The 26,440-nt window shown below is 58.1% G+C and overlaps 1 protein-coding gene and 1 long non-coding RNA gene across 2 annotated transcripts; one reads left to right on the top strand and one right to left on the bottom strand.

Moving 5' to 3' along the window:
* The first annotated feature begins 478 nt into the window (after positions 1-478).
* Positions 479-4,128, top strand: LOC123605656. Its single transcript, XR_006715840.1, has 2 exons — positions 479-694; positions 3,336-4,128. It is a non-coding gene; the product is annotated as an uncharacterized LOC123605656 (long non-coding RNA).
* GNAI2 (G protein subunit alpha i2) lies at positions 4,089-25,553 on the bottom strand. Its single transcript, XM_045492894.1, has 9 exons — positions 25,296-25,553; positions 10,580-10,622; positions 10,151-10,292; positions 9,825-9,985; positions 6,634-6,762; positions 6,087-6,216; positions 5,853-6,006; positions 5,292-5,504; positions 4,089-4,661 (listed from the first exon to the last, which is right to left on the bottom strand). The coding sequence occupies exons 1-8, from the start codon at positions 25,411-25,413 to the stop codon at positions 5,314-5,316; spliced, it is 1,068 nt and encodes a 355-aa protein (XP_045348850.1). The 5' UTR covers positions 25,414-25,553; the 3' UTR covers positions 4,089-4,661; positions 5,292-5,313.
* Positions 25,554-26,440: the final 887 nt, after the last annotated feature.

The following is a 26,440-nucleotide window of genomic DNA, read 5'->3' as shown; positions in this document are numbered from 1 at the left end:
AGTACCCTGCCCCCACCTCAGAGAGCTCCCTGGAGCTTCGGGGTTCCTAGGCTTAGCCTTAGGCAACCCTGCCAGTGCTCTGGCCACCCAACTTCTGGGAGGCAGCAGTACTTTCTTTGCCAGGACTCTGCTTGGCCGGTGCCCTCCGGGCTTTTAGGCCATCCTCTTTGCCACCTGCTGGACTCTTCTTCGCCACTCAGTATCCAACTCTCTGGTGTCATTTCCTTTGTGAAGCCCCAGATGCCTGTAACACCCAGGTTCAAGCCTCTCTGTGGGGCTCTGGGTTCCCCAGGGGCTATCATCAGTGGGGGCCCCAGGACCCAGCAGAGGACAGACCCAGGGAGATAGGAGATAGAATGTTTGCAGAAAGCCCTTCCACCTTCCTGGGCCTGCTGAGCCTGTGGAGGAGGGGGATGGGAGACTGATGGACAAGGGACACCTTGGGTCCCTCCTTGACCCTGCACCAGCTCCACCAAGAGGCCTTGATGCCCTCTACCCACAATGAAGTCAGAAAGCAGAATCAATAAGAAGGGATATCAAACTGATTTTTCTCCTAAATAAGATCACCTGTGTGGCTTATCTCATGCAAGGGAAAAACCAAGACAAGAAGGAGAAAGGGATCCATGGTGTTGAGCCCTGCCTGCTTGGACACTGGGGCCCACCGCTGTTATTAACCAAGGAGCTGAGTGGCCTGGTGAGTATGGACAAACTCACTGTCATACAGCTATAGTTGCACATATAACACAGCTGGCTTGACGCCCTCCTTGGACGTGTGATGGGGGCTGGCTTTCCCTCTGGGTGTCCAGGAGAGGTTAGGGGAATGCATCGCCCTCCTTGGACGTGTGATGGGGGCTGGCTTTCCCTCTGGGTGTCCAGGAGAGGTTAGGGGAATGCATAGCCCCATGGAAGAGATGCAGGCCTCCAGGACCTCTTATAGGGCAACAGACACAAAGATTGGGCTCAGTTGTTTGGGAGTGAGCCTGAACCCAGAACTCAGTCAAGAGAACCTACAGTCCTGTCCCTGCACTCTCCCTGACACCCAGGGCAGCTAGGATCTGGCTGGCTAGGCCACAGGTCAGGTGGATGGAGTCAGGGCTTGTGTTCTCCCGCATGGTGGCTGGCTTAGCCCTCTGGGTCTGGGATGGGGGCTGTGGAGGGATGATTTGAGGGATTCTGGGTGGGTAGGGAGTAGGAAGTTTTCCCGACATCAGGAGCCATGGGGCTGCCCAGGAACGTGGTGAGGTGTTCTTCCAGGCCTTGGTAGGCCCTGCAGCCTCAGAGGTCCCAGATCTAATGGGGCCCCCTCCCCGTTCTGCACCTGGCATCTTGGCCTCCACCCACCTGTTGTGGGGGGCCTGGGCCTGAGCTGGGGAGTGGCTTCCAGCCTGGCTCCTCTCCAGAGTCTCCCTCAATCCTCCCAAGTCTTCTGGCTCACAGAGCTTGTCTCTTTCTCTCTTCCCCAGCTGTTTCCCCACCCTGCAAATGGGTTAAAAATACCAAGGCTGCCACCACATCAGTAGTCTCAGCAACTATTTGGAGTGGGGTGGGCCCTCTGGGAGATGCATCAGCTTCATGGATGTCTCCACTGGCTGGAGACAGCCCACTTCATACTGGGACCCATGTCTGAAAGCAGGAGCCTGGGTCCCTTCCCTAGCTCTGCCTAAGGGTCCCAGGCCTCTTAGCTGCAGCTGCCCACGAGTGGAGCCAGAAAGATGCACCTTCTTAAGCTGGGGTGCTCTGGGGTGGGTATACAGGGCCAGGGAGCACTGAATCTCTGGCTATGCTGACCCAGCTGGTCCCAGGCATGAGGGAGGCTAAGGTTCAGCCCTGGAAACCTCCAGGCAGTAGGGGGATCCGCAGGAGTCAACCTCAGGGAGGCCCTCCCTTAGGATGCAAGACACCTGGGATGAGCCATCCCCCTCCCCCGGCTTCCCCCAGCTGCCCCCCCATGGCTGGGAATTTCCCAACTGCCAAAGACAAGGAAGAATTGAAAGGCCGCCCCCGCCAGTGCTGGGACAATGGAGCCTTATGCCCTCCAAATCAGAGCAGGGGTAGGAAGGCCAGCGGCAGGTGGGGGCCTAGTTGCACCCAGGGAACCTTTGCTTGCCAGGACCCCACCCAGACCCACGGCAAGCTGGGTACAAGGGGATCCTGGCCAGAATCCTGCAGGGCCCACCCAGGGTGAGAGGCACTGGGTGCATCTGGCAGACAATGCCGGCCCCTCAATGGTCCCTCTGTGCAGGGTTCCCATCAGGAGGGAAGGAAGGAACCATCTCCGGCGCGACTTCCTGCTGGGCGGGCATCACCGCACCGGAGCTCCCGCCCCGCCCGCGTATCTGGGGCACAGCGAGGTCCAGGCCTGGAAGGAAGGCAGGGATCCTGGGTTGGGTGCGGGATCCTGTTCTTGTCAGCCGGCCCTCAGCCCTAAGCCTCGGAGGCAGCGGTAGCAGGAAAAGGCCCGGGGAACTGGGGCGGGAACGGAGGCTGGGGGGCGTTGATCTCCTTCCGATCCGCCGGCCGCAGTCTCTCATCTCTTGCCAGCACTCTGGGCCCTGAGGCCGTGCGGGGACTGGCAGGTGTGCGGAGGCGGGGTCCTGGGTCCCCGGCCCCACCCTCCCACCCCCTGCCTCTCCCGCCTCCGCGGCGCCGACCCCGGCCCAGGCCGCTTTGTCCCGCCGCAGGCGCGGAGCCGCCGCGGCCCGACAAAGCTGCCTTTGTGCCCCGCGGCCCCCGCAGCACCCGCTGACGTCAGCCTCCGTGACAAGCCCGGCGGGCCCCGGCACGGGCTACGGCGCCCCCTGGCGGCTGCGGAGGAGCTCGCCTCCGAGCCCCGCCCCGTCGAGCCCTTCCCTTAGGTTCAGCTGCCTGCTGTCCAGCGCCCCCGCGCGCGGAACAAAGTCCAGGGGCCTTGCCTGGCGCTCAGAGCTCACCCAACGGGCACCCTCCTACCCCCGCCGCCTTGTCATCTGCCTTGTCTTCTCGAGCGACGTGCGTGCACTTCCCATAGCCTCACAGAAGCCTCCGCATTTTTAGGGCCCTAGCCCATGGCTACCTGCCTGTCCCTCAGCGCCCCACCCCCAGGTTTGGAGGGGGACCTACGGGACAGAGACCTTTCTGAACATGCCTCAGGCCCCTACTGTCCCCGACTTTCTGTTTAGTCAACCCCAAGAAGCCCAGCCCTGAGCAAGGGTCTGGGCAAACACCTCAGGTTGGGAGAAGGAAGGGTGTGCAAGGGGCTCTGCAACTCATGGTTTCGGAGCCTTGGGCCTGGGAGGTCAGAAGTCACATCTTCCTTCTGCACTACTCACTGGACCCCTCTATTGCTCCCAATATAGAAGAATCCCTTAGAGGTGCAGCTCCGGAAGAAATCCGCCCTGCTGCACAGGGAAAGCTTGAAGACTGCTGCAAACCCAAGGCCACGGTGGGCCTGGGAGGAGAGGGAAGCGAGTACTGGTGCCAGTAGGTGAAATGACTACAGACTGGGAACACTGAGGTGCTGTGTACTGGGCCTGAGGATGACCTGGAGGGCAGAGCACCTGGGGCCCTGCCACAAATGAGGTTTCAGGTTCAGGTCACTATCACCTCGACACAGCTTAGTCTGGGTCTCCGGCCCTGGGATAGAAGAGTACTGAGCAGTACTTGGTATTTTTTCTTTCTACATTTTATTATTTCAAACCAGGTGAACAATTCCATAAAACATGTGAAAAAAGCAAGGAAGTGTTCAACGCTGAAGGACCCGGGCCTGGGGCAAGGGCACGAGGGGCATGGCCCTCAGCAGGCAGCGGCGGTTCCTAGGTTAGCGCTAAGGAGCTACATTTAGGTTAATGGAGCCAGGGCCCAGGGCCACTGGGACGGGGCCCTCAGTGATGTTGGCAGTTGTCTGGAACAGCCCTTGGAACCCAGTTCTGTGGAGGGCAGGGCAGATGTGCCGCCCGCACGGGGTAGGGGAGGGGCAGCCAGCAGAGGGATGGGTGTAAACACGCAGACACACTCAAGGCACGGAATCACTGGAAGGGGGCTGGGTGGGCGCTGGTCAGGATCTGACAGTTTTAAATAGTTTTTCTCTAAAAAGTTTTCTAGGTTTGCAGTTTTTTTTTTTTTTTTTCCTTTACTTTCATTTTTTTTTTTTAAAAAGCTACGAGAATGAGCAGGTGGACTGTAGTCTCCAGGAATGGTGGCGTCTCACGCTTCTTGTGCTTTTTCCTTTGGGGCCTCCGAGCGGCTAGAGGGGTGGGATGGGCAGGAGGCTCCCTGTAAACATTTGGACTTGGGCTGGGTCAGGGGCTGGTGTTGAGCGAAGCCAGGGGTCTCAGGCTGGAGAAGTGAGTGCCCCTCCAGACACAGGCCTTGGGAGATTCAGCATGTGCTCCCCTCCCCCATCACAGAACAAGACAATGGTTAACACCAGAAGAGATGCCCAGGAAGGGGGTACTGCGGCCATTCCCGGCACCTAGGACAAGGGCCGGCTTCAAATAGGAGGGCCTGTGGCAGTTCCTCAACCCGAGCCTCTGGAGCTGAGGGAGGGAACAGGGGAGCCAAGAACAGAGAGAGGAAAGAGGGAAAAAGCAGCCGGGGAGAGGAGAGGAGCGGGCAGGCAGGGAGCGTGGTCCTCTTGCCCCCATCTTCCTCAGGAGCTGGAGGGAGCAGAGTCGGCGGTGGCCCTGGAGGTGAGGGACAGTCAGGGCATGGGTCGGGAGGAAGCCAGAGTGTGCCTCTCCTCCCACCTCCCTAGACAATGACCCTCTCTTTCTTCTCATCCACCTGTTACCAGGGACACAGTGGCTGCCCAGGAGCCAGTGTCTGTTGCTGGGTTATATGAGGGAGGGGGGGTCTGTAGCACTGGCAGAATCCTCCCCATCTGCCCCAGGGCTAGTGGGGCCGGCGTCAGCCCAGGACCCTCAGCTAGGTCTGAAGGAAAGACCGCAGAGCCGAGTGCAGAGCTGGTCACGCTGAGTGGCAGGTGGCTGCACCCTCTGTCATCTAGCCTCCTTCGGGCCAGGCCAGTGGCTTGGTGGATGACTAAGTTTTCTCCAAGGGAGGTCAGAACAGCCCTCTAATTTTCTCCCGGCACATGGCCAGATGTTTCTGCTGTCTGGATCACTAGCCAGCCTACCTGTGTGCCCTGACCTCAGTAGCCCACCTGACTTGCCACCCTGTGCTCCCAGGCAACCCCCCACCCAACCCAGGCCCTCCCGAGGCCCAACCCTGTCCCTTATCTGGGCTCAATGGCTCCACTTTGTTCCACCCCAGCTCCCTGCCAGCCTACCCACCCCACCACCGTCCCAGCTCACCATCCTGCCAGGCCCCGCCCCCTCAGAAGAGGCCGCAGTCCTTCAGGTTGTTCTTGATGATGACGTCGGTGACGGCATCGAACACAAACTGCACGTTCTTGGTGTCGGTGGCACAAGTGAAGTGCGTATAGATCTCCTTGGTGTCCTTGCGCTTGTTCAGGTCCTCAAACTTACTCTGGATGTAGCTGGCTGCCTCGTCATACTTGTTGGCCCCTGTGGGAGACAAAATGGTGAGGACTTGTGCCACCTGTACGGCAGGCAGGCCTGTCCCACATGAACGACAAGGTCCTGTGCGTGTGAACAGACAAGCATATAACGTGCACACATGTGCAAAGGGTGACAGTGTATGTGAATGTACATGCATGTCTGAGTGTGTAAAGTGGGGCTCCTGATTGTGCACATGTAAGGGGTACAGGCCCTGTGTGCAGGCACAAGTACATAGGCCTAAGTGAGGCACCAGCTCCTGCCTGAGTGTCCCGCAGTTACCCTTCTGTCCAGCGGGGGGCGCCTGTGCACCACCTGGTCACCACCAGCTCCTCCCCAGAGGCCCAGTCCCCACACCTGTGTACTCAGGGAAGCAGATGGTCAGGGGGCTGTGTGTGATCTTCTCCTCAAACAGGTCCTTCTTGTTGAGGAAGAGGATGATGGACGTGTCTGTGAACCACTTGTTGTTGCAGATACTGTCAAACAGCTTCATGCTCTCGTGCATGCGGTTCTGGGGGCAGGACAGCGCGGTCAGCACCCGCCACTGCTCCCCACCCCCACGCCCCCCTCAGCGGCCTCTCGGCCTCTCACCATCTCCTCGTCCTCAGCTAGCACCAGGTCATAGGCGCTCAAGGCTACGCAGAAGATGATGGCTGTGACACCCTCAAAGCAGTGGATCCACTTCTTCCGCTCAGACCGCTGACCGCCCACATCAAACATCCTGCGGACACAGGGTCGCCTTAGCTCCAGAAAAGGCAGTTCCGAGAGACAGTCCCCATTTCACAAGTTGGCTGACTGAGGACAGAGGCCTGCTCAGAGTGGGGCAGCTGTCTTCATGGAATCATTCACACTTGTCCACCTTACTCAAGGTTCTGGGTCGGAGCATGTCTGCATAGGTGGGGTCAGGGCTGGTCAGCAGGGCAGGCTGCGGCCACACGGGGCAGGGGCAGTAGAGGATGTGAGCCACTGGCAACCATACAGCCTTGAGAAACCTCAGAGCAGGGAATCCTGGGGAATCCTGGAGCAGCCCTTCCCTCCCAATACAGCCATTAGCAGGCCTTGGAGTAAGGGTCCCTCCGTCTGTCGCCCCAAAGGCTAGCAAGTCCTGCCCTTCCACCCTGCCCACATGCTGGCTCACTTGAAGTGTAGGTCCTTGAAGGTGAAGTGTGTCTCCACGATGCCCGTGGTTTTCACACGGGTCCGTAGCACGTCCTGCTGTGTGGGGATGTAGTCGCTCTGCGCGATGCGCTCCAGGTCATTCAGGTAGCTAGATGTGGGGGCAGGCAGGTCAGTGGGGGCCAGCAGGAGGCCTCCTAACCTGGACCCCGGGCCAGCTGACCCAGGCCCCTATTCCTCCCATCCCCTCATTTCTCAAAGCCCTTGCCTCTCCAACCCTTGCCTTTATGACATTCATTGCTCAGATGAGAAAAACTGGACCAGAAGCCCTTGCCGCCTCCTGCCTGTGGAACGGGCCCGGAGGAGGTGCGGCTGTGACCGGCCAGCCAAGCCCCAGCACCCAGGTCCTAGCCAGGCCTGCCTCAGACAGGATCCAGGCCTGGTAGAGCTGCAAACTGAGGAGGGTGGGAAGGGACAAATTAGTCTTTCAGTGAGGGATTCAGGATGCTAATTGGCACAATTATGGCACCCACTACAGAGCAGCCTGGCATGTCCCTCAATGCGGGGTTGGACAGGTTGGGGCCTGTCAGGCTCAATGGGCTCTTTGCCCAGCGTCCAATAAAATTTGGACTCCTCAGGGGAGAGCATGGGCACCTGTTTGGCAGGAGTCCCAGGGGCTCCTCATTACCAGCTCCCTTGATTAATATCAACACTGCTCCTGTCAGGCCCTGGGACCAGCTCTGTCTGCCTCAATATCCTTGAGGTGCCCTGGGGACTGGGTCCAGGCCTCTGAGCCGCTGCCCAGTGCCGATGTCTCACTTCACTCCTGGCGCAGGGCTGTTGGGGCCAGCAGGAAATGACCTCAGAGACGCAGGGACAGAACAGAAAAACAGGAAGGACCATGAGGGCCCATGACGCATGGGCTGTGACCTGCTTACGGCACCCCGCCACCTACTGAGAACCTCTTGCCCAGAGGCCTCCTGGTGGCTTCCACGCCAGCCTCCCCCTTCTCCACAACAGGGTTCACCCCAGGGTCCCACCGACCCACGGCAGCCTTGAAGGACTGCTGTGAAGAGGGGTTGGGGCACTCCTGTTCCCTGTAGTGTTCTAATCCACTCCCCACCCCTAGGTGATCTGGTCACGGCATAAACCTGCCTGGGAGAACAAGACCTGTGTCACTGCTGGATCCCCACCCCCAGAACAGTGCTGGGCACACAGCGGGTGCTTAATGTCTAGGGAATGAAGGAATGGGGAGTAGCCTGGAAGGGACCCATACCTACCCTCCTTGAGTGTCCTGGACACTGAGGTGGTAATGGTTGATAGGACCCACCCCTGCCTGCCTCTAGGACCCATAAGATCTGCTGGTGCTGGGGCGCCTGGGTGGCGCAGTCGGTTAGGCGTCCGACTTCAGCCAGGTCACGATCTCACGGTCCGTGAGTTCGAGCCCCGCGTTGGGCTCTGGGCTGATGGCTCAGAGCCTGGAGCCGGTTTCCGATTCTGTGTCTCCCTCTCTCTCTGCCCCTCCCCCGTTCATGCTCTCTCTCTCTCTGTCCCAAAAATAAATAAACGTTGAAAAAAAAAAAAAAAAAAAAAAAAAAAAGATCTGCTGGTGCTGAGCCTCTCTGACCTCTGAGACGGGCATCGCTGAGGTCTGGAGACCCCCACTATGTTTGTTTGTTTGTTTTTTTAATTTTTTTTAAAGTTTATTTATCTTGAGAGACAGAGTAGAGGAGGGAGAGACAGAGAGGGAGGGAGAGAATCTCAGGCAGGCTCTGTCTGTCAGCACGGAGCCCGATGCGGGGCTCGAACTCATGAACTGTGAGATCATGACCTGAGCTGAAACCAAGAGTCGGACATTTAGCCAACTGAGCCACCCAGGAGCTCTGGCCCCCACTACGTTTGGCTGCTATTCTGCAACTCCTCTGGGGGGCACTCACAAGGGCATTCAGGACACTGCAAGGAGAGGGAGGTGCTTCATGTGACTGGGGCAGGGCTCAGGGCGCAGGACCAGGCAGGGCCAGCCTCCTATCCACCCTCACCCTGGTCCAGCCCCTCTCTGGGCGGGCTCAGGACTTGAAGGGCAGCACAGCGGGGGAGAAAGGTGCTGCGAACAGGGGCTGGCTTAAGCAGAGGTGGGAGAGGTGAGGTATGAGCACAGGGGCAGCCGCCTATCTGCCTATTTGGTGCAGTCCAAAAAGCCTGGGCACGTCTCCCGCAGCCATCAGCACTGGCCACCAACCTGTCCTGTTCTCCATGGGTGCTCAGCCCTCTGCATCAGGCCTGGCATACGGTAGGTAGTTCAGGGAAGGAGTTCAGAGAATGACCCCATAGGCTGGGCCTCTGGAACTCCCAAAACCCCCTGTGATTCCCCAGCCAAGTCTTAGGCTCTAACTTAAACACATATCTGTCACCTCCTGGTCTCTTCCCCTTGTATCTTCCTCTCCAACCAGTCTGAACATCTTCTGGGACCTCTGGCACAGCCAGCACTACTCACTTCCAGGCCTGTGCACATGTGCCCCAGCCTAGGAGATTTTCCTGTTCCTCCTCTGCCTATTCCTTGTTCAGAACTCAGCTGAGGCAGTCCCTGCTCTAGACCTACCCCCACTCCCACCTTAACACTGACACTGTAGGTGGTCGCTACTTGGGGATGTGTCTACTCCATCATCGCTGGGTCCCTCAAGCTTTGCACAGGGCCTGGCACAGGAGGCAGCAAATGTTCTTTAGAATGATTGCGTCTAGGGGCACCTGGGTGGCTCAGTCAGTTAAGTGTCAGACTCTTGATTTCGGCTCAGGTCATGACCTCACGGTTCATGAGTTCAAGTCCTGCATTGGGCTCCACACTGACAGTACAGAGCCTGCTTGGGATTCACTCTCTCTCCCTCTCCCTCTGCCCCTCCCCTGCTCGTGCATGTTCCCTCCAAATAAATAAACAAACAAACAAATTTTAAAAAAAAATTTAAAAATACAATGATTGTGTCTAAGGACAGATCAGACTCCAGTTGGCCCTGGAGGGATAGCAGCCCTGCCTGTCCTTCCTCCTGACTTTCAATACCATACCCCCCACCTCAAAGCAAAAATCACCAAGGCCTTGGTTGACAGTCACCAGCTTCATAAGCAGAGACTGGCAGTGTCTTTCTGAGAATGCTCAGGCCCTCCATTCTAGGCTGTGGTCCAGAGCCCCCCTCACCCCACCCGGCTCCTTGGGGTACTCACTAGGCAGCGGAGTCGTTGAGCTGGTACTCCCGAGAGCGGCCAAAGCAAGCCTGCACACCGTGGTCAGCCCAGAGCCTCCGGATGACACCAGACAGATCCTCAGGGAGCACGCCTTGCTCCTCAGCAGTACAGGAGAGTGCAAACAGCTGCCTGGCATCATCCTGGGCGCAGTGTTGAGGTGTCAGCCAGTCACAGGAGTTCACCCCCACCCCACCTGACAGGGGCCTCCAGAATGGGGCCCAGGCTTGGGTATTTCTAGGTTCCCCAGGACAAGGCTTGCCCTGAAGCCTTTAGGGAAGCAGGCAGGGGTTGAGGAGAGGACATACCGCTCGGGAGGGGTCGGCAAAGTCAATCTGCAGATTGCCCATGGCTTTGACAATGGCCATGATGGACTGGATGGTGTTGCTGTAGACGACCGCCCGGTACTGCCGGCACTCCTCCTCGGAATAGCCATCCTCATGGATGATCCTGGCAGCCAGGGGTCAGGAGTTAGGGCCCCTAGGGCACGAGGACCATACATGGCCTCCTGGGGCTGCTGAAGCCCGCAGGGACCTATTACAGAGAGAAGGAAACTTCCCCCGACCCTCTGGGACCTGAGGATGGGTGATTGCCTCCGACAAGGTCCTGGGCTTGGCTAAGACTGGCTGGGCCACTACTTGGGGGTGGGGGTGGGGGTGGGGGGTGTGCAACACAGACCCAGAGAAAGAAGAGGGGAAATCAGGGTTTGGTGGCTGTCTCTCGCACATAGCACTTACTTCATCTGCTTGACAATGGTGCTCTTCCCTGACTCCCCAGCACCTGGAACAGAGGGCACAGGCTGTCAGGGAGCAGCCCTGGTGGGGCTACATGTGGCCCAGCCACTGGCAGCCCCAGAGGCAGAACCCACCCTCCCCCATCAACTGCACAGGGAGATGGAGGCAGTTGGGCCAGGGAGGCAGCAAAGCTACAAGGGTGCAGCTGGCAGGGCCACAGTGGTCAAGACCCCAGGCCTTTGCTTCCCCCAAGCTTCACTGCCCACCACATTACCCCCCTCAACAGCAGAATGAGCTCAGGGGCTTTGGTTGGAGACAAGCCCTCAGAAGTCTCCTTGTCATTCTCATGCAAGCAGGCTCGCCAACATGGTGCCAGGGCACAGCTGGCAGGAAGGAGCCCTGCACACTCTAGCAGGGGAGCATTCCCTCTTCTCCCCACACTCTGAGCCACCAAGGGGCCTGGGCTAGGACAGTGTCATAGTCCTGCCTCCTAGGCATGGCCCAAGTCTACCCTGAGCAGATGGAGACCAGGACTTGGGAGACACGCAGCATGACTGACACACACACACTCATACACACATACCCTTGGACTGACTCAACATGCTTCCAAGCCTGGCAGAGGCCCATTCTATATTCTCCTTGGCCAATACTGAGGGATTTGCTGGTACTCTTTCCCATGGCTGTCACAGCAGCCCTACAAACATACTACTTCTGCTTCCATTTTACAGACAAGGACACCGAGGCTCACAAAGGTAGTCTTGGCCCAAGATTTTGCAGCCAGGGGGCCCCTGGGTGGCTCAGTTGGTTAAGTGTCTTCGTCTCAGGTCATGACCTCATGGTTTGGGGTTCGGGCCCTACATCGGGCTCTCTGCTGTCAATGCAGAGCCCACTTCGGATCCTCTGTCTCCCTCTCTCTCTGACCCTCCCTCATTTGTTCTCTCTCAAAAATTAACAAACATTAAAAAAAAAGGGGGGAGGGGCACCTGGGTGGCTCAGTCGGTTGAGCATCCGACTTCGGCTCAGGTCATGATCTCACAATTCGTGAGTTTGAGCCCCGCATCGGGCTCTGTGCTGACAGCTCAAAGCCTGGGGCCTGCTTCGGATTCTGTGTCCCCCACCCCTCTCCACCCCACGCCTGCTTGTGCTCTGTCTCTTTCTGTCTTTCAAAAATGAATAAACATCAAAAAAGTTAAAAAAAAAAAAAAAAAAAAGATTGTGCAGCCAGGATTCAGATAGGCAGGGAGACACACAGGACCAAGATTGCCTGGCCTGCCCAGCCTTTCTCAGATGTGGCTCAGATGCTGCAAGAGGCCCCAGAAGGTGTTTTTAAAAAGGAGGGAGGGGAAAAAAAAAAAAAAAAAAAAAGCAGATTCCCAGGTCCTATCCTAGACACACAAACCCAGAGCCAGATCTTGAGGGGTGCAGCCCAGAAACCCACATTCCCCAGGGAGTCTGCAGGGAAGTGTGAAGACCAGGAGGGCTACACTACCTCCTGGCTGGGGGATGGTGGGAGTGGGGGCAGGACCTCATCTCCTCCTTTCACCGTCCCTTTTTTTTTTTTTTTAAATAAAGTTGTTTTTTAACGTTTATTTACTTTGAGAGAGAGAAAGAGAGCATGGGGGAGGGGCAGAGAGAGAGGGAGAGAGAGAATCCCAAGCAGGCTCCGAACTATCAATGCAGAGCCCCATGTGGGGCTCAAGCTCAGGAACGGTGAGATCATGACCTGAACCAAATTAAGACTCAGACACTTGACTGACTGAGCCACCCAGGCGCCCCTCCTTTCACTGTCCCAAACTCCAAGTAGAAGACGCCTCAGTTGGGCCCCGCTTCCACTCCCAGCTCTCGCACAGACTGTTCCCTCTGCTCCTTCACTGCCATCACTGCCAGCCATACCTGCACCTGCCAGGCCCTGCCTCTTGCCAAAGCCAGGCATTTGCCCATGCAGTTTTCTTTGCGGGGCATACATGTGCCATGGCCCATTGACATGTGTCCCAACCCTTTTGATCAATGTGGCAGGTCTACCCCTCTGAGCAGCTCAGGAGAGTAGATGGTGGGGTCTGTGGGGAGGTCACACTTGGGGACTCTGGCTCCAATATCCCTCAGGGCAGGTCAAGACAACCTCAGAGGGTAAAGGGGAAAACACACAGACTCACATGAGCAGCAAGAGTATCGACAATAATGATCACAGCAAAGCCATGAACAGCAACCTCTATGTGTCAGATGCTCTTCTCTGCCTGTCATGGCAACTAAGGAATTGAATCTCACAGCAATCCCACCTAACAAACGGAGAAAACTGAGACAGAGGTTACTGTCCCATGGTCCTAATCCCCTCTATGGGTAGCCCACCTTGCCAGCCATGTAGTGCCTCCTAGAGCTGCCCAGTGCAGCTGGGCCACACTGTCTTCAGGTCCAGGCTGCACGTGTCACTGGGTTCACTCCCTGCCTTCCTAGGCAGATAATAGTCTGAGTCTCTACAGTGCCCTCCCCATCCCCACCAAGGCCCCTGCCCACCTCCATCCACCCTGCCCACCCATCTCACCCCAGATCCACATTTTACTAGGAGAAACTGAGGCACAGCTGTGGCCCTCACAGAGCTAGGCCTGGTATGTGCACAACCCAGTGGCCTCCCTGAGAAGAAGGGTCTGGGCTCTGCTCTCAAATGCTACCAGCTGCTGGGTATTACTGGGCTTCTGACTATCCCAGGCCTGCTTCCCAGGATAGGCGAGTGAGTAATTGGGGTGGGGGGGGGGGGGGACACACAACTGTGCAGGCCCTGGGGGGTGGCTCTGAAGCAGCGAGCCCCTCTACTATCGGTTCAGCCCCTGGGCCCTAGAAGCACCCGTTCCAGTGCATTCCCCCGGACATGGGCTTGGTCAGATGGCAGTACTCCTGCTTCCTCGTTGTGCTATGCATGGCAGAGGAACAGCCAGGGTCCCCCACACTGACACTCCATACCTGCTGATGGAAAAATGGGGAGAGGGCCTAGGAAGGCCCGAGAGTGATGCCTGATCACGGAGGCCAATCCTCCAGAACCCAAATATCCAGGAGCAGGGAGGGCAGCACCGGGCTGGCTAACCACAAGGTCCAGGTGACCTCCTGGCTGTCCTGCCCACCTAGGCACTTGCTCCCACAGAGCAGGAGGCTGGTAGCACATCCTGGGGCAGAGGGAGACTCAGGAACCAGAGGCCTCAGCCAGGATTGGGGGTTCAGTGGAGGAGCAGAAGCCAAGGATGTGAAGTGATGGGTCAGATCAATCATGCAGGCCCCAGTCAGGCAAACCAAGACTCAGAGTGGGCAACTGTCCAGGGCACATGAGACCTGAGGTTTTGGTAAGGGTTCTGTCTCTTGTGTGACTTTGGGACCATGTCTGCCTGAGGTACCAGTTTCCCTGTCTGGCCTTTTGACCACTCTCCTAGTAAAGTGGTATGGCACCCTGTGACCCTGCCCAGAGACAGGGATGACAGAACAAATGAGCTTTGCATCTGATTTTCCTAGCAGTGGCAGACCTGGCAGACACAGAGATGGGCAGTACCTGGGTGACCAGGTTGGAGCCAGGACACTTGCTCCCTGTCCCAGCCAACTGAGGGTCCATTTCCCTGTCCCCTTTCAGCCTCAGCCTCCCTTCCTGTCACATTCTGAGGGTTAGGAGGACATTCTCTGCCCCCATTTGACAGGTGGACAAACCAAAATCATGGAGCCCCCATCCCTGGACTCAGGGCGGCCCCTTTGTCCTCCCAGCAGCTGTGACTCAAGCAGGAAGGAGTGAGTGGCAGGACAAGGGTGTGGTGCTGGTGGCTAGGCAGGAAGCAGGGGGAAACAGAGGGACAGAAGGAGAGGCATGGCCCAGGAGCAGCTACAACAAGCAGACCAGGAGGCAGAGGCAGAGTGGGTGGGATGGTGGAATAGGGGGGGCCAGGTACCCCCAGGAGCTGTGGGGCCTAGCCCCACTCTTCACCCCCTCCCCCGGGCCCTTTTCCATTAGGACTTGACAGTCCTATCAGACAATCCCCTATCAGATAAGCTAGTACTTGGCTTGAAGTTTGCCTGTACCCTGCTGGTCCTGGGTGCCCAGTTCCTTCCACCCAGCCCTGCACCCTCCTCCCTTCAGAGGAGGCTTCACTAGCTGGTTCTAGACTGAAGGTGGCAGGAGTCTCCTGCCCACAGAGGACTCCACCAGGCACTACTTCTCCAGCTGGGTGATATCAGAGGGGCCCACAGAGGCTCCCTAGGATGACTTCAGTGTTCCTATTGGGCCATACCTCTTCCCACCAAGAAGAAACCTCCGCAGCCTTTGTCCCAGGGCACAGCTGCTGGGCCCCCAGCAGGCAGGCAGTAATTGCCATGATGTGCTGGCGACAGAGGCTGCTCTGCATTAGAACATCTGCTTCCACTCTGGGAGCGCTGGGCCCCAACAGAGGCGGGAACAGATGGGGGAAGGGAGACAGCACAACTCCACCTGCCCGAACAAGGCCAGCAGGGCCTCTGCAGCAGCAGAGATGGGGTCGCTGGTCCTGTTGCCTGATGCTGACTTCCAGCCCCAGCATCAGGTCACTGCTGTAGGTCTATCTTGACCCTCTGTGTCTCAGACAAGGCTTTGTCTTGCTGGAGGCCGTGAATGCTGCTGTCCTTTCTGGCCTCAGTTTCCCTTCTGCAGATGCCGCCAAGCCTCAAGTGGCCAACTGACCCATCGCTCACTGTCAGACCCTCTCTGAGAGAGAGGTCCAGACCTACCGCAGCCCTGGTGCCCATTCTGATCCTTCCTGATGTTCTCAAGAGCCTCACCCCCTTCCTGCCCTTGCTCTGGTACCTCATCTGTGAAACAGGACACCACTATTATCTCCTCCAAGAGGGAGGGGAGGATTAAACACAAAGCTCTTCTCATAGTGCCCAGCACACAGTGAACACTCAGATAAAAGTTATCACTATGTTTCTACTCTATGGAAGATCACAGATGTCCCCAAACCTTTCATTTCCTGCAGCCTTCAATGACCATACTGCATAGTTCACTGCAACCACGACCTGCAGAGTGGCCTGCTGTGGCCATCTCATCAGAAGGAGAGTTTCTGAGGCTCTCAGACAAGGTGCAGTGGAGGGCAATGACCAGCGGCTAACAGGCTGGCGCAGCACCGGCGGTTCCTGCTGGGACCTGTGTACTGCGGGACAGCAGTCAGAGCCACTCAGTTCTTTTCGGGCTTCTGGCTCTGAGTTTGTCACTTCCCTTCCACAAGCCAGTACTGCTACATAGCTGGGGCCTTCTTCCCGTCCCGGGGCCTTGCCACAGACACTGCTCACTGACTCCATGCGCTCAGAAGGCTGGGCAGAGGCTCCTGCACTGGTGGGCTCCCCTGGAACACATGGGCCTAGGGAGAGCAGCCAGCTGACGTGGCGGCCCAAGGGCAGAGATTCTCATAAGCAGCAGGGCTGGGACCACAGGGTAGACTTGGGCTGCAGCCCAGCTCAAACCCACAGTACCAGGCCCGCCCCCACTGCCACCCCCGAGCCTGCCCCAGTGGGGCACAGGGGGGAAGGTGGGGGTGAACCTTGGGAAGTCTACCCCAAAGGCAGCCTGGGCGCCACCTCCCACTCTCATCCCAGGAAGGTGCCACGTCTCTGGCCCAGCCGGTGGTTCCAGGCCCCTTAGCTCTGGCCCCTCCCCTACAGCCTCAGGGACCCAGGTCCCGCCACCACTAGGGGGAGCCCGGCAGCCAGAGATGGTGGAGGAGGTGGGGGCTGGGCAGTACTGGGGAGCATTTGCTTCTGAAAAGCAGTCTAGGCTAGGCAGCTGGGGGAGGTGCCTGGACCCTCACCCAACGCCCTCTCCAGGGCCTGGGAGGCCCACAGCCTGCGGAGACCCCACACACAGGGTAACAATGGGAATGGGAGAGAGGAGGAGGGGGCCCACCAGACAAAGGCCCTCCAAGCCCCGCCCCTGGCCGTCTCTTCCTTCCTCCAGGTGCTCTCTTAGGCCTGACTCCCTCCTAGGTGGCTCTGTAAGGGTCTAACACTGGGGGACAGGGACATGGGTCTTGGATTCGGGCTGCAACACCCCCACCCACAAGTGTGGTCTTGCCTCCCCCAAGTGCCCTAACAAACCTGAAACTTCCCTCTCGCCAGTCTGCCACTTGGGTGGCCACCAATGGCTTCCAGGGGTTCGTGATGCCCACCAGAAAGCATTAGCAAGCAGGGCCTGGCCTGCTACTGCCAAGTCAGAGCTTTCTGTGTAAGGGAGAGAGGCCTAGGCACCTGCCAGACATGGAAAGGACTTTCTGAGACAGGGCTGTGTCCCCTGGAATGGGGCTCTTTCTCACTGGACAGAGGGAAACTGAGCCACTGGGTAAGGAAAGACAGTTGGAGGAGAGGAGGCCCTGAGACCTGTTCATTGTTGGCCTTCAGGCTACAGGTCTCCCTCTATACAGGAGCCAGGAGGTGCTGGAAGGGCCCAGGCCATTTGACACACTCCTCCTTCTGGGATGCTTCTTCATTTAAGGAATCTCTTTGCTGTTTTCAAAGAGTCTGAATAACCCCCATCTCTTCTGATTCACTGCGATGGGCCCTGGGTGAGATACCCAACCCCCAGGCCTCAGTGTTCCCATCTATGAAATGTACCCCTCAAGGGAGTGTGCCAAACTCAAGGCCTGCCCTGAGCAGCCTCCCTTGAATCCTCACACTCACCCCAAACTGTCCCAAGGTCCAGCCCAAGCATATAGCTTGTCTCTGAGCCCACAAGCCATGGGACCATGCTGAGAATCATGACATTACAGGTCCCAGCACTGGGCAGAGAGGGAAGAGGAGAGCCTGAGGTCACACAGTGAAGAAGATGGGGGGAGTAGGCTTTCTGGGACCTAAGATCTTGAGTGGCCACCATGATGCATGTCCTCCACTTTGTGCGTGGCCTCATGGCCGAGCGAGCCCTTGAAGCAGCTCCTATTGCTATCCTAAGTCTCTCTCAGGCTCCTCAGCCCCCTAGGGCCTGGCCCAATAACACAGAGCAGAACCCCAAGGAACCTCCATGGAGGAAGGCAAGGCCACAAAACTCAGATTCAGAGGCTAAGGAGCATGAGGACCGGCCTCCTCACCTATCATGCTGGTGCCAGCCCATACCACAGACACATTCAGCCGCCATACAGCACCACAGGCAGCCCACCACAGCCTCTGCTCTTAGTGGGAGCCCCCTGTGGGAAAGCTCTTCCCTTCTCCTCATCTGGACAACTCCCAGGCTCAGGGGCCCGTACTCCGCTCTGGGCAGCCTCTGACCCTTCCTCAGGCCTAGTCTCCATCCTCCTGAGCCTGTGGGTTATGAGAGGAACAAGCACAATGTTAGGAGGCCAGTGAAGTACTCAATGGCCTAACTATGATCTGAGTCTTTCTGTGAGAGAAACATGGGCTGGGAGGGAAGACGGGAGGCTGCACTGTGATGAAGTCACCCCGGGGCTACATGGCAGACTTCTGGCTTTGAACAGGAAAAAGATTCATGAACAGACTCTTGGGTCCCCAACCTCCAGGGCAGACAGCCCCCTTTCAATCTCCTAAAAGAGGAATTGAGGCCCCCCAGAGCCAGGTCCCCAAGCATAAGTAGAAAACACGTGGACCCACAGCATCTACCTCTCATCCTGACCAATTCTTGCCAGTTGGGCACAGACTCCTGACAGACAAAGGTAGTTATGGACAGTGCTCGGTCACTACCTGATCACACCTTGGTGTCTCTACTTACTGGGTAAGTCATATAATATTTCTGAGCCTCAGTTTCCTCATCAGTGAAGTGGATATAATGTTAGACTCGGCCTCATAGGGTTAAATACGATGAGACCATGAAGAGTCCAGCCCTACATATTAGTCACAGCTGCTGACACCAAAGGGAAACTGAGTGATAACTGCTGACACCAAAGTGAAACTGGTGATAACACCAAAGGGAAACTGAGGCCCAGTGATGGTACCTCCAGGCCCAATGGGTAGTAGGAACAGAGGGGAATCCTTAGGCTGCACCAAGGGCCACTCTGTCCACTCCCAGGCAGGGGAAACCCAGAGTGAGCTAATCCCAGGGCTGCCGCTCCATTTCCGGGCATTCATCTTGGCCTGTAGCCGGCCTTCCGGCTTTGCAGGGCAATGGCCGCTCGGGAATATAAGAGCAGCCGTTTGCTTTCCTGCTAGCCACCCTCCCCACCCCCCCCACCCTCCCCACCCCCCCCCACCCCCCCCTTCTGATGTCCCTCTCCCAGCCACCACTTCCTGTGGTCGAAGGAGGGGCCTGGAATCCTTCTCAAAGGCGCCACCTTTTCTGGGATCCTGGGCCCAGTGGTTGCTGAGGTGGGACAAGGCACAGAGCTGCCTGGAATGACGTCAACTCAGTGACTACCAGTGGCGGCTCTTAGGGGTATACAGATGAGCCTGTGCAGGTGGGGTTCACCTTCCAGATCCCCCCAAGTTGAGAGGGTTCACACCCCCACCCCAGCACAGAGCAGGAGCAGCTCTCTGGCCTCTTCCTCTTTTGGGCTCCTCCTCCTCCAGCTGCTTCCTCCTTTTCCTCCGGTGTGGACACCACTTCCCTGAGAGGCCCAGCCCTGCCATGCAGACTTCACTGCCCCTCCTCCCATCCAGGGCACCGTGGGTGATGCCACTGACACCCCCCTGCATATTTTGAGGCTTACCAGCCTTGCACCCCAGGATCCTCTGAGTCACAAGGACACCTTCTCAATAAGCTTCAGAAGATCCCACCCTCAGGCTTTGGTTCAAATGGACCAGGCACTCACCAAACCTTGAAAACACGCACAGAAGGCCAACACTGAGACCCTGTCGGACCCAGCAACTGTTTGGTTGTTCCAGGGAGATTATTTCTCCCAAACCACCTAGATGGACACAGCTCCAGGAAGCAGCACGGTGGTGAGGGTGAGGATGGAGTTGGGGTTTTAGTAAGAACAAGAGCCCCAGGCTAGAGGGACTGCATGGAGCTAGGCAGAGGGGTCCCACCTTGCACTTGTGGCTGAAAGAGGAGCTGCCTGAGAGTAGCAGGTCCCAGGGTCACCATCAAAGGGCCTAGTCCTCTGCCCTCCTCAGGAACCCTGAAATGCATTCTTAGGCAGAGCCCATGAGCTGTGGCCTGGCCAGAACCTGTTGACCCCTTCCTCCTCAATGAATTCCTAGATTAGGACTCCTGTCCCAAGATGCTGAAAAGATGGGACAGATGGCCCTGCTCCCATCTGTCCAGTCCTGCCCCCCAAAGCACAAAGGGGTGTTGGGGGGGGGGGGCAGCACTCAGCCTCCAGGTCAGAACGTCTCATCCTCTGCTGAGGATGTGATGGAGCAAGGCCTTGGTCCCTCAGTGGCTAAGAGCTAATGTGGACAAAGCTTCTTCCATCCTATTCCTGCCAAAAGAATGGGTGGCTTTGAGAGACAGAGACCAAGAGAGACTGCTGTGCCCACCAACCTGTGGCCCAAGCCACCCCAAGTGCCAGCCTCTGCAGTGCTGCTGGCTTACTAGGGACCTCCCCAGGATCCAATCAGGCCCCAACCCTACCTGCTGTCACTTGCTGGGCAACGTCTGCAGGCCTAGGACACCAATAATGCTACCCAGTGACCCTGCAGCTCAGGCCAGCCCAGGGTTAACCCCTGACAGACTGCTCAGGCCTGAAGGGGTCCCTGACCATGCCAACCCCCATCTGGCAGCCTAGCCTCCAACTCAGCACAGTGGGTGGCTCGATGCTGCCTCAGGGCCTGGCACAGAAGCCTGTGCTCCCCAGCTGGCATAACTTCCATCTCCCAACTATGGTGGCAGCTCATTCCCTCTATCCTTGCCACCTGCTCTCTGCCCTCTCTGGGGTTCTCCACCCCACCCTCCTGGGATGTCTGCAGCTGAGTTCCAGCATCAATTCCTTTGCAAAGCCATCAATTCCTTTTGCAAAGATTCACCCAGTCTCCTGGCTTGGGGTACCCCTGAAGGACCCAGTTCCACTCCTATCCTAGAAGTCTGATTTCTCCTGTTGTCTGCACCAACATTAGGGTCACGGGCAGGAGATGAGCCCAGTGGGACTGTGCAAGACACAAGCACAGGAGGTCAGAAATGGCTTAGACCCTCGCTCGCTTCCCAGCGTGGGAGCTCCAGGGCCGGGCTCTGGAAGACAAAGCCTCGCCCAGCCTGGGGGAGGGGTGGGAAGAAGAGACTGGAGGCCCAAGCTACCCCACCCCCATTCAAGTGCTAATGAGCTCCAGCCGGGACCTCGAAAGCTGTGGGAAGAACAGGGAGGCTGGAGGCCCGCCTGGATACCGGCCCACCTGGTGCCTAGAGCCCAGCCGCCTCCCCAACCTTAGGCAGCCAAGAAGGTAGCTCAGCCCTGAGAAGTTGGGCTTAAGGTCCCCAGGACAGTCTATCACTCCAGCTGGCACCAATTGTCTACACACCTCGGTCTCCCCACTTGCTGTGAACAGCTGCCTGAGGCCAAGGGAGGGGGTTCCCCAGGACCTCCATACGGGGGCCAGTCAGCCTGTAGGCTGGGGAGAATCCTCCCCACCAAACTCTCAACTCTGTAGGAGTCATTAGAGGCTCTCTCACTTGTTCTCACACCCCCGGGCTTTGGCCCATGGTCCCACAACACCTATGGCTGCAGGCAGGCATCCTGTTCCCAGTTATGGATGGGGAACAGGACATCTACCCGGATTTCACCTGTCACTGGGTTTCTCAACAAGTGCACTAGGTGGAGCTGGGTATTGAACCTAAGTCTGTGTGACCCCAAGAGCTAGTCTAAAGAGGTGAACCCTCCTCCCCCAGGCCAGGCCTTCCTACTTCAGTGCCCTCGCTGAGTGGATCTTTCTGCCCCAATACCTGCCCCTCATTTTGCGGCAAATGCCGCTCATTTTGCAAAGCCACCCGAGGAACCTCCCACCCTCCATTCACAGGCACCACTAGACTCTTCCCAACCAGGATCCCAGGCTACCCCTTCTCCAGTTAGACCAAGCCCCAGGCAACAGCCCTGGAATTATCCCTGTTCATGGATGTGTTCTATAGCCTCATTCTTTCCATACACGCTTAATAGGCACCTACTGTTTGCCAGGCCATTTGTTAGAAACACAGATGGGACAGACACCACAACACTCCTTTCCTTTTCTTTTGGTAAACCTAATCAAGACTTTGTATGTGCAGTCCCTGAACTGGCCAGGCCAAGATCTCCTGCAGCAGTGCTCTGGCCTGAGCCCCAGGGCTGTGGGGCAGCCCAGCTCTGAGAGCTAAATAGGCTCTACTGGAACAGCAGAGACAGCAGGCCCGCAGCAGGCCCCAAACAGCCCGAGCTGAAAGGAAGCATGTAAAACCACTCTCATATGAACGGGTGGAATCCCCACTGCATGCTCTGCCCTATGACAGGCTACAGACTCATCAGCTAGAGTTCTGCACAGGGTGGGTTAAGGGCTGTCTCTGAGGAGCCAGTCAGGCAGGTGGGGAGTTCAGGAAGAAACAGCCTGAAGAACTTCTCTCTCGGTGTCTGCCAGCCCCCATCCCTGTCATCGGTCCCAACACTGAGCCCTTGCCACCCGCCCACAATATATCAGGTTCAGTGACCGCCATCTTACTCCTCCATCTACCCATCTACCCCCAAGACTGAGTTCAGACTAGTAGTACTTCCTTCATTCAACAGACAAGAAGCACTCGATAGATGCCAGGCTCCATGCTTGGCACAGAAGGCACAGAAATGAACAGGACACAGCTCTGCCCCTGTAGTCTCAAGGAAGGACAGCTGTCACCCAGGCAAATCCCACTCTCTGATGGGGGAAGGAAGCAGTAGCACCAGGAGCCACAGGAGGGGCTTCAGCAGCCTCCGTCAAGGAAGGGTCCTGGGAGGTGGTCCTGGAGCAGAGTCTTGAAGAACAGTCAAGCAGGAGTGAGTTAGATGGAAAGAAGGAAAATGCATGCCAAGCTAGGAGAGCAGATGCACAGTCCCAGGGGCAAGAGAGAAGGGCTGTATTTATACACTGAAGCCTTCATGGAGCCCATGAGGGGACAGTCTCTCCTTTCTCTGTAGGCTGCCCACACAAGCCCATCCCAAATCAGAGACACCCCCCCAAACACACACTCTGGCTTCCTTTCCCTTAAGTGCCCAGCCCAAGGCCCCAAATTCCACCTGGGATAGTGGGTCAGTCAAGTTGAACTGGGGGGCAGAGAGAGGTGTCCCTGAAGTAGGGCTGGTATCAGCAGTTCTGCCCCCAGCGCCCCCTCATGACAAGCTGCTAGGAAAATCGCTCTCACCGGTGTGTACCACATCTGCCTCTGCCCCTGGTGCCCATCCGCCGGCAGGGCTACCCAGGAGGGCAAGGAGCCAGTATGCGGGTGGGGCAGCAGGCGTGGTTCTGGCTGAAAGGGAAGGCTGGCAATTGCCCAACCTAAGAGTCCCGTTGCCTGGACAGAGTTCTTCCCGCTACGTGGGACAGGCGCCCAGCACTCTGAAGCTGCTCCGCCTGGGCTCCCATCACTTCCTTGTACCTGGACGGGAAAGGGATGGCTGGCCAGTTCCCCTACCTAGGCAGCCAATGCAGATTGGGTCCCCGGTTTCAGGCAGATCTAGATCTCCCGGCCCCTTGCAGTACACCCTCTGCAGGGTCTTAGATCCCATCCCCCACCCCCCAACAGGAACCTCCATGAGGCCCCTATTCTCCCCATCCTGGGCCCAGCACTCCTCTGGCCCAAACCCAGGAAGCCCATTCAACAGAGGAAGCAAAGGCCAGAGGAGCAAGATGCTGAGATGAACTCCCCAGCCTAGAAAATGCTGAGCCAGACCCTGCACCCCTGGTTGCTGCCAGCCCAGTGTAGGAGGGGCTGCTAGGCCCCAAATCTGAACCAAGCTCTACGGAGCAAGACTAGTGGAATGGGGTTGGGACACAGAGGGCCAGGAGCCCCATGTACCCCGGTCCTATGGCCCAGTCGCACATCTCCTCAGCTGATCCGCCTGGGAAGGGGCTGCCCAGTGGCCCCTGGGTGGGCACCAGGAGACAGGAGTACCGAAAACACCCTACCCAGGCCCATTGGGCAGAAGCGACGTGCCCTCCACCGCGGCGACACCCACTCAACTGGTGCTGCCGCACTCGATGCGAAGACAGGAAGAGGCAAGCGCCCAACGCAAAACAGCCCAGGAGGCTGGGCCGCCGCCCCTTCCCGCCCCTTCTCTTCCTACCCGCAGCGGCGGCGGAGCGGATGCCATTTTGAAACCTCTGGGCTGTGCCCCTGAGGCCAGGCCCCCAGGGACAGTCAACAGATGGGCTCAGGACGGAAGGCACGCTGTCCGTCCCTCGGCCAGACACTCAGCCAGGAAAGCTCTGCTTTTCACAGCCTGAGGACCCCACAGCGGCTGTGAGGCTAAGGGGCCACACCCCCCCACATACACTGTCCAGCCTCCAATGCTGCTACGAGGGCCTGTCTCCCCCGAGCCCTGAAACCCCAGAATCAGGCTGCCACCGGGCACCACACCTGCTCCCAGAGGAAGGCCGGTCGGGGTCAACTATCAGGAGCACAGTCTTTGCAAAAGTCCACCTCAGATGCCCCCTAATTCCAGTTGGCCCCCAACTCCTCATCCAGCTGGCCCACCACTTCCCCCTCACAGGGCCTCAAGATGTGACAGGCCCACCCACTCCCAGAGGCCAAGTCCTTGGCCTTTCGGCGCAGAAAGGGTGCAGGAAGCCCAGTACCCGTCAGCACATCTCCTTGGCCCGCCCGGCAGGGCAGCAATATGTCGGCTGTCTCACCACTTCCACTTCCCCCCACCCCTCAAGCAGCCACCATCTTTCCTGGCCTTGGAGGCGCCACAACCCAAACTCCTCCACACTCACACTCCATCCTACTCCCCAGACGCCCCCCTCACTGGCCCAGATAGGGCTTAGAAACTGGGAAACAGCCAGCCCGCGGAATCTCCCTGGGAAGCTTGAGGCCTGGCTCCCTCCCTCAGTGAGACCAGTAGAACCTCAGTCCAGCCCCTTAGTCTGGGCCCCTCCTCCCAGCTCGACCCCGTCCACCTAGTGCAGGAGGGGTAGGGGAATCAGAGGCAGACCAAAGTGTGGGAGAGGACTCAGGGAGGAGGAGCAGAGGGGTTTGAGGAGTAATGTGTGCAGAGTGGGACCTGGCGAGCCAGATGCAGGTCGCAAAGATCTCTAAAGGTTTGGGGGTTCCAGCTAGAGAGAGGGCTCAGGAGCAATCATGGTTTCCACTTGAGAGGTCCCTTGATGTCAGGGTGCACAGGTGGATACAGGGTTCAGAGTAGGGACAGGGCAAGAGGGGAAAGGAAGGAGTGGGTGGGGGCCTGGCAGGGGCCCCAGGGATGTTCATGCCCAATTCATGCCCAGGGGAGCAGGTGAGGGAAACAGGTGGTGCCTAAGGTGGGGGCCAAAGCAGGGGGTTCCGGGGATTTGAGTGAAGTCTAGGGAAGGATGGAAAACAAGGCAGGGACTCTGAGGGTCTGTGAGGTTGGTCACCAAGGGTGGATGGTCAGGCAGGGTTCTGAGTCTGGGGGCTTGGGGTCTGCCAGGAGTTAAGGGTCTGACCTAGAGTCTGGGCTACGGATCAGAGGTCTAGGCCAACCTAAAGTTTTGAACCATTTGGGTATCCTGGCCAGGCCGGTCTGGGAGTTCAAGGCCAGGTGTGGGGGTCCAGTCTGAGTCTGGGAGTTCAAGGCCCTAGTCTGGAGGTCAAAGTCTTTGTCTGGGGATTCGGACGGGGAATCGAGGGTCCCAGCGCAGGGCGCGGCCTCACCCAAAAGCAGCAACTTCACCTCCCGCGCCGCCTTCTCGCCGTCTTCCCGCAGATTCTTGTCGATCATCTTAGAGCGCTCGGCCGCCGCCTTGTCCTCGGCACTCACGGTGCAGCCCATCCCGCCGTCCGCCGGCCCGGCCGCCGCCCGGCCCCCACACGGCCCCCGGCCCGGCTCGGCCCCGTCCGACCCACTCCGCTCCCGCCGCCGACCCTCTACGGGTAGCTCTCGGGTCGGCAGTTCCGAGCGTCTGCGGGCGGTGCCTTCCCGGCCGCCGCGCACCGACGGCGGGGCGGGCCGAGGGTGGGGCCGGAGCAGGCCAGGCCCGGGACTGGGCCAGGGAGGGCCCGAAGGCGGAGCCATAGGAGATCCGGGGTCGGTGATTGGCTTGAGGGCGGAGCAAATTAGAAGTTAGGCTCAGCCCAGACTCGGGCCCGAGCTGGAGGCGGAGCTACGCCGAGGAATAGCTGCAAGAGTAGAGCCAAGCCCAGAGGGATTGGGCTCCAGGCGAGCTGCAGGAGGGGCTGGGCTCCGATTGGATGCGGAACTCCCGGAGCCCCGCTGCCCAACGGCGGAGGCGGGCGGATCTTGTACCCCGAGGGTGGGGATCCGGTGCACCTCTTAGGCGAGCAGAAATCAGCCCTGGAGCTTAAGCGAGACGGGCTAGCTGGGTGAAGGAGGCGTGTCTTCTCTCTTGTTAAAGTTATTGAACCCAATAAACTTGTTTCAGGATCTACGGAGCCCCGGAGCCTCTCTAAACTTCGGCTTTCTCTGTCTTAAGGCGAGTTTGGCCCCTTCTCTCTCGAGTTGCAGTTTAAAAAATGTCTACTGCCACCTCTACACCTTTGCCCAAGCTATCTCCCTCAGCCAGGGTGCCTCCTCTTGTCACACAAGGCTTATCCATCCTTCTCTGATCTAGGAGGCCTTCTCCTGCATGTAGGCATCCTGGACTTCAGCCTGGGACATGGCAACCAGACCGAGAGAGAGGGAGAGAGAGAGAGGCGGCGGGCAAGAAGGAGAGGTCCACCTGACTTATGGAAAGATAAGTGGCCCTGACCCTATGACCTGTGCCTACTGGACAGTGGCTGCAACCCTATGGCTGGGCAAAGGTGGAGTGGAGGCAGCATCGTTTCTAGCAGAACATTGC

This window comes from Leopardus geoffroyi, chromosome A2 (assembly GCF_018350155.1).
Source record: "Leopardus geoffroyi isolate Oge1 chromosome A2, O.geoffroyi_Oge1_pat1.0, whole genome shotgun sequence".
Lineage (NCBI taxonomy): Eukaryota > Metazoa > Chordata > Mammalia > Carnivora > Felidae > Leopardus > Leopardus geoffroyi.
The sequence above is the reverse complement of the archived record's forward strand: the minus strand, read 5'-3'. Positions and strand labels throughout refer to the sequence as shown.

Bases quoted from the DNA above. Each gene is read 5' to 3' on its own strand.
- GNAI2 (XM_045492894.1), bottom strand. From the start codon at position 25,413: ATGGGCTGCACCGTGAGTGCCGAGGACAAGGCGGCGGCCGAGCGCTCT. The intron at 9,986-10,150 runs GTATGTCCTCTC...CACTGCGCCCAG, and splicing joins TTGCCGACCCCTCCCGAGCG to GATGATGCCAGGCAGCTGTT. The intron at 6,217-6,633 runs GTGAGCCAGCAT...CTGTGTCCGCAG, and splicing joins TTCAAGGACCTACACTTCAA to GATGTTTGATGTGGGCGGTC.